Raw genomic sequence first — 10,131 nt, 5'->3', positions numbered from 1 at the left:
GCTAGGTCCTCTATTTTGAACTTGCATTGTATTTGTGTGTATGTGTTTATTTTTTTTTATAGAAGGTGTTCTTCCTCTATCTGGTTTGTGTTTTTTTTTTAATATGGTTTTTGGATTTTTTTGCATTGTATTTTTGTGTGTTTATGTTTGGTATTTTGTTTGATAGATTGCCTTTCATTTATGATTTAAATATAAAAGAAATGTTTGATTGATTAGACTTTTACATTTTTCTTTTAAAATAGGTACTGTATGTCTTCAGAGTTTTCAAATTTCCATTCACATTTCCTATTTTAACAATGTAAATATATTTTAATACATTTCTGACTTTAGATATATTTAGCAAAAAAAAAAATCTACTATCTGCATAGAGAATTCACAAAGATAGATTCTATGTGTGATGGTACTCTTCATTTTCACAAAATCCGAAGCTATTTACAATTGTTATTAGTCTCACTTTTTGTTTAGTAGTGTAGTTATATTTTAGGATAACTACACCAATAACCCTGAATATTTTTTTTTACCAGGTAAATCACTAAGCAAAATTTTCCGTTTGGAAAAGAAAACTTTAAAGCGAGTGTATTTCCTTCTGTGTTCTATAAATAACATGTTTTCAGTGAAGTGTTTTGGTATATAAAAAGCGATAGTTATCTACCTAATTAAGTTCCTCAATTTGATAACTAAATTAAAGAGCCTATATTGTATATATCTAAAACAGTATTTTAAAAAGATAGACTGCAAGTTTATTTATAATTGGAAGAAAATCCAACAGTCCAAGTACAAGTTTTTGCCAAATCAAACTCTCAAAAGATAATTACCGCAAAGAGTAAAAGAAGAAGAAAAAAAGCAATCATTCTTTGCGGAAAAGCATAAATGACAACCCTATATTGGAAATTGTCTAAAAGCTTGAAACGCACTAACACAAAGAAACAGAAGGAAAAACAAAGAATTGAAAGAGACAACACCAAATAAATACTTATCTATTAACAGTAACATGTCCCACATATAGAAAGACACTATATCTATCAATGACCCCAGAAGAAGAAGTTTTAAGAGGAAGAGGCAAAATTATAGAACACTATATGATTGGCAAGAGAAGTTAAAACGCTGATCAATTGTGCGATGAACGATTCAAGCATCCTCTTGGTAAAATTCATATCAAAGAAGCTGGACCAGTCAAGCCATACAGCTTGCACGTTGAAGACAAGGTGAACAAATGGAAATGAACAAATATTTAAAACATTGAAAGGATTGTTCAATCAAGGTCCTACTCCTATAGTCATTAATAGAGCCAGATGAACAAGAAAAAAGTCGTTTGCCGCATACTCAAGGACGGAGAAAGTTGTAGGAAAACTAGATAGAAAATATCACTTTCAACAATGAATATCACATGTTTACCTAACATTATTTTTCAGTTTTTTTCTTTCTATAATCAGAATAGTTCGAAATGACCAAACTAATCCAAATTTTATAATAGATTCAAGCAATAAATCTCCCAACACATATTATAAAGATCCCTACATATATAGATAAAAACTATCATTTTTTGTTTAATGTAATAACATACGAAAGTGTAATGTTGTTTTTAGTTACAAGAAAAGAATCAAAGAGTTATCAACGTTGTTTTGGGCCAGTGTTTAAAAGTCTGGGTATATGCCTGTCCGCTCTGGGTTCAATACACGTTGGGATGGATTACTACATTGCTTGGGTTCCCGGAAAGAGGTGGAAAAGCTTTTTTACTTAAAAAAAAAAAATAGAGAACATAATAAAAAAAGAAGATAAAATAATCAAAGAGTTAGAAGCTTCTTCATTGAGATGGATGGTAGATGTGGATGTCAAGTCAATCAATGGTTAAAAATTAAAGAATTCATGGCCAAAATCTCCGTAATGAATACGAAGCTTACGAATATTATTGTCTCAACCAACATATCGTATTATATGTGGTGAGAATGATAACAAGCAGAACATAGTTGTGGAAGCAGAAGATTGATCTTTGGAGACTAAAGATCGATATATATTCACCTTCAATGGCGCAGAAAACATAGTAAAAAAGCGTGAAAATCGATTTGTTATTTTGATGTGGCGTGTGTCCCCTAGCTAGGTCCAAAAATGAGAGGAAAATATCAAATGTGAATATTTGATTGATATTTTTCTGTTGTTTAAAAAAGTTAATAGATCTTAGTGTTAGTATTTACGGAAAATTTTAGTATTCTCGTTTTACGTATAACAAAGCCAGAATTACATATGTATCAAGTCTGATCTGTATAAAGATAAAAGAAAATTGTTACAACTTAATCTTTTTATATACCCTTGCGCAAGTCAATGACTAATATATATAACTAGGGACAAAGTCAATCATTGAGATTGATTCTCTTCTTCTCCGTAATTTAATAATCACAACAACTTGCATATCGATCCAAACATATCCTTTTACCTATAAAATAAGAGAGTGGACCGATCGATACTAAGTCTAAGTCAATGGCTCTTATCTTCTAATGTCTTCACAGAGCTCTTGAAATCCAAAAAACTTGTTTTGTTGAGAAAATATTTTTCCATAGTTCCATGTACATAGATATCTCAATACAAAACATACGCCTCGAGAGAGCTAAAGCTAATCTCAAGAAAAATGCCGATTACTGAGATTATAGCAGGAGCTACTCTTGGACTTGCTCTCCAAGTCCTTCACGAGGCCATCAAAAGAGCAAAAGATAGATCTATAACCACGAGATGCATCTTGGACCGTCTGGACGCTACAATCTTTAGGATCACTCCGTTGGTGGTTCAAGTCGATAAGCTCAGCGAAGAAGTGGAAGATTGTCCAAGAAAAGTCATCGAAGATCTTAAGAATCTTCTTGAAAAGGCTGTTTCTCTTGTCGAGGCTTATGCGGAGCTCCGACGCAGAAACTTACTCAAGAAATCTAGGTTTGTGCGGGAAGGCTGTTAATTTATTATACCTGAAATGCATGAAAGCCTTTTGGTTTATATGAATTCGTCTTAATTAGTTCTTAAATTAATAGTTTAGAAACATATCCTCTTTTTGCTACTATTTGAGATTACATACAAATGGATACCATTATAAACTTAGATTGATAAAGCACGATTACATGATTAATTGTATTTTTGTTAAATTTCATGGTTTTAACTCAAACCTTAATAATAATAATTGGATTGATCCATATCATTTATATTTTAGTCTAGATCTCATATCACTTTGCGATATGGGATTTCTAACATTTATTTATAAAGTATGGATTGATTTCTTAGGGTTTTTGTTTCAGATGTAACTTTGATTTTGTACAAGTGTAATTTATTATAAGAGATTCCCAAGAATGTACATTTGACTCATTCCCAAATCTCATAAGTATACTTTGGCTCATTCCCTAACCTCTCAACATTATATCTAAAACAAACCTATCATTTCTTAAAAAACTAATGTGTGTTTTCTTTTTGTTTTGTTGATCTTTAGGTACAAGAGAAGAATCAAAGAGTTAGAAGCTTCATTAAGATGGATGGTAGAAGTGGATGTTCAAGTCAATCAATGGCTAGATATCAAAGAACTCATGTCCAAGATGTCTGAAATGAACACTAAACTTGACGAAATCACGCGACAACCATCAGGTTTTCCTTGTTTTAAGAAGAATCATAGCATACCACAAAGTACTAATCAAACTATAGTTGAAGAAATAGACCGATCCCCAGAAGAATGTAATGAATGTTTGAGCAATGGATCTAACCCGAAGTTTGATATCCACCTTCGATGGAGTTCAAGAAAACAGAACACAGAACGTGAGATTCGATTCACCTTGAAGTGATGATTCTGTTGGACCAATTTTAATGCAGCTCAATGGCTCATAAACATTTTTATGTGTGAAAAAAATAAAGTTTAGTGGCTCATTAAAAATGTGAGGACATATAAAGTTTGAGAAAAGTTGGAGTGATATAAATATAAATATAGTTATGTCTTTATTCAAAGTGTGTGAAGGAGAACAAATAGACCATACGCGCATTACCGCCAAGCCAAGGTCGGTCTTGGGTCTTGGTGAATGTGGGCTGAAACAGTTTGGTTAACATTTCTGGTCCAAAAATAAGTCAAACATCGTTTCCAAAAATCTTTTCAAGTATCTTGCCTGATTAATGCATCATTTAACGGTCGCAATCGAACCTCTCCACTCTCATTTCAATACATCCTCTATCAATTTTCTTAGAGAAAAAACCTCACACATACCTTCAATCTCTCTCATACTTTGTCTTCTTTTTAAAAGTAAATCCAAAAATATATCATAGAATAAAAATTTCGTTGATTTTATAATCAGGTGCTGCAATTATAGTTTTAAGTGGTGATATCCTGGGATTCGTTATCTCATAAACCACCTCACCGCGGGAAATATTTTAGATTAAGGAAATAGTTCAACTTGCCTCTATTTCATTATTTTTTCCTTAATATTTCATTTACAAACCGTTTTTCTGAAAATATTATCTATTTTTTTTCAATATTTGTCTCTAATTGTTTCTTGATTTACCAATTGTATCCAAGGCAAATAAAGTGAATGATAAATGAGATTTTATGAAATAGAGTTAGTTTAAAATGTGTAGATTCAAATTGGGATCATATAAACAAATAAAATTATCCTTTTTTCCTCAAATCTAATGTCATTTGTATTCTGACCGAAAAAAGGTCATTGTGTAAAATGTGCCAATAGTGATGAAACAAAGAGGAATATATAAAAGATATATTACATATATTATACATAACATATATATGTATGTGAATCCAAAAGTTTGTAGAGGAAAAAACAACAACAAACGGTCCAAAAATGAACATGGGAGAGAGAGGAGCCAAGACAAAACTCCGATGGGTGTCTGAAAAGTACGGGACAAAACAGAGTTTGTCCTGAAATCTCAGAGAGCGTAAACAATCTCTCCGCTACTGTCAACATCAATCTCAGATTCTGAATCAAAGTCATCCATGTCATCGTCAAGGTCGTCAAGATTGTCCGCCATGAAAGCATCGAGGCAACGGTTTCGAACAGCAGGAATCGTAGCCTCTGATATAATCTGCATGATAGTGTCAAGGCTCTGCATCGGCTGCTCTGGCTCTTGAAACTGACTACCCATTCTGTTCTCGTCCATTAGATCACCGGGAAGATTCTTCAAGAACCATTCATGAGATTTTATCTCCGGAATACTGATTCTCTGCCACATTTACTTGGCTATTTAGAACTCAAAAATGCTTTAAAGAAAGAGTTTTTTTGTTTTTTTTCCAAGTGTAGAACTTACTGTTGCAGGATCAGCCACGAAAATCCTTGATATTAGATGTCGACATTCTGGTGAGAGATGCAAGTCCTCAGGGATTGAGTATGTGACACTAAGTATTCTCTGCGTTTAACAAAAGCAAACTCAAACAATCAAAAGTTTGAAAAAGAGGGTTAGTGGAGAACGATGATGAATGAGATAAGCAAGAACATTAAAGAACGTTACTTGTATCGTCTTTCGATAGTCTCTTGGCTCTTCTGGATCCTCAAATGGATACGCTCCAACCAGCATTACGTATAATGTCACACCGCATGACCATACATCTGCAATCTGGGAATTGTAGCAGCCGCGTAGTTCATGAGAACAAACAACTCGAAGAATATTTGAAAGTATAAACAATCATTGATAAAGCTGGTTTAACTCTAGACAGGGAATTAATCTAATGGCTTTACCTTGCCATCATATTCCTGTCGAAGAAGAATCTCTGGTGCAATGTATGCAGGAGTACCAACAGTTGACTTCGGTTGAGAATGAAGAACAGAGGACTGTAGAAAACGAATGCATAGTTAGGACTAAGGACATAGTCAGAAAGTCGAAGGTGAAACAAATGCTTCAAACAAGCTGAATGGAGGCAGTATGGAGCCAACAAATATATTATCCACCACAAAAGAGCCACTGAACATAAAGCGATGAGAAGCTGTATTATCCAGCACAAGATGTTCTCCGTTGTTTTTGCTAAGGGCCATATTGTAACATGTAATGAACAAGGAATTCAGAGAACAAACCTTCACAGAAATAGTACCTTGGAATATCCAAAATCACATATTTTCAAACGAGGGGCAGGACTCCCGTCCAACAATGTATTTTCCAGCTTCAGATCCCGATGGCATATTTGCTTCATAAAGAAACCAACACAGAAATAAATAAGATTCAATGAACTCTCTCAAGGAAACAAACGCAAAAGAGAAAAGTTCAAGTTGCAAGAACACTGCTCTGCTTACCATTGCATGACAATAGCTAACTCCAGATATAAGCTGCTGAAAGAAGAACCGTGCCTGTACATTAAAAAACTCAAAGATCAGTAGACAGTAGCACATCGATTCCTGTGATGCAATACGAATAAATATATTATATCAGAATGCTCACCTCATCTTCACTAAACCGCCCTGCATTACAGATCCTCTCATAAAGTTCTCCACCAGAAGCATATTCCATTACAATAGCCAGATGGCTAGGCGTCAAAATCACCTATAACATTATCAGAAACGCGAAAACTCTGAACCAGACAGAGGTATGTACGTGTGCACACACGAGAGAGAACTACGAAGTTGTTCAAATCTATTTACCTCTTTAAACCTGACAATATTAGGATGCCTCAACGACCTGTGGTTGATGATCTCCCTTTGAACATTTTCATCAATCTGTAACAACAAGATTGAATTTCAACCAAAAAAAAAAAATTAAAAAAATAATAATAGTAAACAGAAGAACCAAATCTCCAATCCAATCAAAGTCTTGTTCACTTAATTTTCTAAGTTCACAACTTAAAAGCATTTATTTGAAAATGAAAACCGTTGAACGAATATGGAAATGTCAAATCTTTACATTTAAAACTCACAGCTTTTAAAGACAATTAAACGCATATACATAAAAGCATTAATCATCGTATAAACCATAAAAAGGAAGCTACTAAATCTGGAAACAAAACCGAAATCATAGGGGATCACAAGCCTAGCTACATACTGTATATAGTATCAATTTTCATTCAAATAAAGAGAAAGGTGAAATATTTCATTAAAACGAGTAAAGGCGATCATAAAAAGCAGACCTTTTCTCCTCTCTCGATGTACTTAACAGCAACAAGCTCCTTGGTAACCTTATCCGTCATGAGACGTGCAACACCGAAATTACCCGACCCAATATCCTTGACGAAGTCGTAACGATCGCTGTCGTGCATAATCGGCAAATCAATCGGCGAAACCGCCGTCATCGCCGCCGGATCCATGTCCAATTTCCTCCCTCTTTTTGTTACCTCTCTCAATCAATCACATCAGGTAGCTAGAATCCGATACCGGAAGCTCAGGAGCCCTAAAGACGAAGAATCTCTCAGTAGGTGGAATCTACAAGGAAAGAGGAAGCTTCGCGTGGAATTTCTCAAACGAGAAAAAATATCTTGCGAAGTTAAAAATTTGGGGAAAAAGATGGAACAACGAATGAGAAAGACAGAGGCAATTATTGGTCGCGCAGAGAGAACTATGAAACGACGGTGTTTTGCTGAGTTTGTGTATACGACAAAAGCCGCCGCGTTTTGATGATTTTGTTGTTGCTTCCTTTAAGTCACCCGGCTTGGCTTCATTGGTTTTTTTGTTGGCTACTTTTTTTTTGTCAAACTACTTTTTTTTTTTAAGAGAAGTTTCTTTGACTGATTTTCCTTTTTATTTTTACTAACCTCTATATTTTTTTGGTCAACGACCCAAACGGCAACATTAATCACTATCTAGTAGGATAAGTAGTAGTTCTAGTGAAAGAAACCTCAACAATAAGAAGTAAATAAGAGCAACCAAAAAAATTTTTTAAAAAGAGAGAATCCCAAGGGCATAGATTATCGAAGAAGATTTATTTGGCTTTCTTGAGACTTTAAAAGAAAAGAGAATGCTCAAGTCAGAAAACTGCGTGTTTTTGTGTTGCTCATTTGTTTATGTGTTTGTGCTTTAGTTTGTTGCACGTTTGAGTGCGTTTTGAGTTTCTTTTGTTATGTGTTGTGTTTTTGTGTTGCTCATTTGTTATGTGTGTGATTTTTCATTTGCCTATTTGTTGTATTGTGTTAGAATATAGTGGTTGCGTGTTGTATGTGTTTTGAGTTTGGGTGCATTTTCTCTTACTGTGATAGTGTGAGTGATATCCAAACAAGCCCAACTACAAGATTACTATGTTCTTGACCTTCATAATTAATGCACCAGCAAGATTGCAACCCCTGTTATTATGACTCTCACCTATAAATATAGACTAGGTGTTTAGTCCGCGCCTTACGCGGACCGAAGAGTTTCATTGAAACGTAAAATTTTATTTTACGTCATAAATCAAAAAAAATTAAATCAACAATTTGATACATACAAAATTAAAATAAAGCTAATCTATGATAATCATTGTTTAACATTAAATACCTTAAAATTAATATTAATAAGTATATAAAATTAATAAACACAAACTAAAATCAAAATTAATATAAATTATTTATCTTTTTCTCTTTTTATCTTTTAATTTTTTTTCTCTATCATTTTCTTCTTTCTTTCTTTTTTTCTGTTTTCTTTTTTGTTTTTTTCCTATTTTTTTCTTCTTTATTTTCTATATATTTTCTTACTTCTTATTTTTCCGGTTTTTCTTTTTCACGTCTTCTTCTTCTTCTCCACATCTTGTTCTTCTTCCTCTCATACATCTTTTGATTTTCTTCTATTCCAGATTTTATTCTCTTTCTTCTTCTTCTTCAATGTTTTATTATTCTCTTTCTTCTTTTTTTTTCTTTTCCTTTTTCATTGCCATCATCTTCTTTGTTGTCACCGACTTCCTATTCTTCTGGTGTTTTCGGCTTTTACTTCATCTTCATATTCTTCTACTTTCTCTAATTCTTCATCTTTTAAAGTATTCATTCAATTTTTTCTCTTTCTTATCTTCTTCTTCTTCTACTTTGTCTTCTATTTTATTTTTTTTCTCCTTCTATGGATTTTTATTCCTCTTCTTCCAATTATCTTCCTCTCTCCAAATTCTTCATCATATTTTAAAGATCTTTGTCTTATCTGTCTTTCTACTCTTCTTCTGGTCTATATTTTTCCTTTCTTAGTTTTTTTTTCCTTGTATTTTTGAGTTTTTCTTCATCGTTATTTGTTTTCAAATTGTTCTTCTTTATTGTCTTCATCATTTTTTTTACTTCTTATTTGTCTTCATTTTTTCATCATATTTACCTTTTTCTAATTTGTCTTCTTCATCTTCTAGTTTTCTTCCTTTTTATTATTTTTTTCTTTCACTCCGTCTACTATCTACTGGTTTTCTTCTATGACTTCTTCTTCTGATTATCTTTTTTCTTCTCCAATTGGTCATTTGAATTTTTTTGTTTATCGTCTTCGACCTATCCGGTTTTTTTTTTATCTTACTTGTTCACTGTATTATTTTTGTTCATATTTTTATTGTTTTCTTATTCTTCTCCTTTTCTTTATTTTTTTAGCTTTTCATATTCTTTGCTTTTTCCTTCTTATCTTTTATTATTTTTGACTATTTCATCTTATGTATTGTATTCATCTTATTTGACTTCTTAATTTTTTTTCATTCGGTTTTTTCTTCGTTTTTTTCTGTTGATTTTCTTTGTTTTATTTGTCTGCCCCATCTTCTTTGTTTTCTTTTATTGTCATTGTATTCTCTAAATTCTTATTCTTCCACATCTTTTATTCTTCTTCTTTTGGTTTTATTAGTCATTTTTATTTTCTGCTTCTTACTTCTTTTTGGTCATTTTTTTTATCCAAAATTTTTTTCTAATTTTTGTTTGTCTTTTTCACATCTTTACTTTCTTCTATTTTTTCTTTTGCATCTTCGGGTTTTCATCTTCTTATACTTTATTTTCTTCATCTACCGTTTTTTTTTCTTCTTTTATTTTGATAATTTGTATGAAAATAACAGTAAAATTGTTATACAAATTATGAATATAAATTAATTAATTAAGGATATTTAAAAAGATTTTATTAAAGAATAAAGAGTAATTAGTCACCTAGATTGAATGAGAGAGCTTATAGCGAAAAAATTACTGTGCATATATTATATATGATATGATTTTAAATATTTTTTTTATTAAATTCCAATTTTTAATATTTGTTTATTTTCTATTTTAAAGAT

At 32.3% G+C, this 10,131-nt stretch overlaps 2 protein-coding genes across 2 annotated transcripts; one reads left to right on the top strand and one right to left on the bottom strand.

Moving 5' to 3' along the window:
- Nucleotides 1–2,457: 2,457 nt before the first annotated feature.
- Nucleotides 2,458–3,974, top strand: LOC18021346 (RPW8-like protein 3). The gene is made up of 2 exons (XM_006403965.2): nucleotides 2,458–2,919; nucleotides 3,464–3,974. The coding sequence occupies exons 1-2, from the start codon at nucleotides 2,624–2,626 to the stop codon at nucleotides 3,807–3,809; spliced, it is 642 nt and encodes a 213-aa protein (XP_006404028.1). The 5' UTR covers nucleotides 2,458–2,623; the 3' UTR covers nucleotides 3,810–3,974.
- A 726-nt stretch (nucleotides 3,975–4,700) lies between these two features.
- On the bottom strand, nucleotides 4,701–7,473 carry LOC18021345 (serine/threonine-protein kinase SRK2D). Its single transcript, XM_006403964.2, has 9 exons — nucleotides 7,079–7,473; nucleotides 6,597–6,671; nucleotides 6,397–6,498; nucleotides 6,252–6,305; nucleotides 6,053–6,145; nucleotides 5,703–5,795; nucleotides 5,476–5,580; nucleotides 5,275–5,373; nucleotides 4,701–5,190 (listed from the first exon to the last, which is right to left on the bottom strand). Exons 1-9 carry the CDS (start codon nucleotides 7,253–7,255, stop codon nucleotides 4,897–4,899), a joined length of 1,092 nt encoding a protein of 363 aa, XP_006404027.1. The 5' UTR covers nucleotides 7,256–7,473; the 3' UTR covers nucleotides 4,701–4,896.
- Nucleotides 7,474–10,131: the final 2,658 nt, after the last annotated feature.

Source organism: Eutrema salsugineum, unplaced genomic scaffold (assembly GCF_000478725.1).
Source record: "Eutrema salsugineum unplaced genomic scaffold, Eutsalg1_0 scaffold_16, whole genome shotgun sequence".
In the NCBI taxonomy this organism is placed as follows: domain Eukaryota; kingdom Viridiplantae; phylum Streptophyta; class Magnoliopsida; order Brassicales; family Brassicaceae; genus Eutrema; species Eutrema salsugineum.
This window is presented reverse-complemented; position numbering and strand designations above follow the sequence as displayed.

Bases quoted from the DNA above. Each gene is read 5' to 3' on its own strand.
- LOC18021346 (XM_006403965.2), top strand. From the start codon at position 2,624: ATGCCGATTACTGAGATTATAGCAGGAGCTACTCTTGGACTTGCTCTC. The intron at 2,920-3,463 runs GTTTGTGCGGGA...GTTGATCTTTAG, and splicing joins AACTTACTCAAGAAATCTAG to GTACAAGAGAAGAATCAAAG.
- LOC18021345 (XM_006403964.2), bottom strand. From the start codon at position 7,255: ATGGATCCGGCGGCGATGACGGCGGTTTCGCCGATTGATTTGCCGATT. The intron at 6,672-7,078 runs GTCTGCTTTTTA...TTGTTGTTACAG, and splicing joins ACATCGAGAGAGGAGAAAAG to ATTGATGAAAATGTTCAAAG. The intron at 5,796-6,052 runs GTACTATTTCTG...CGTTTTCTACAG, and splicing joins GTGATTTTGGATATTCCAAG to TCCTCTGTTCTTCATTCTCA.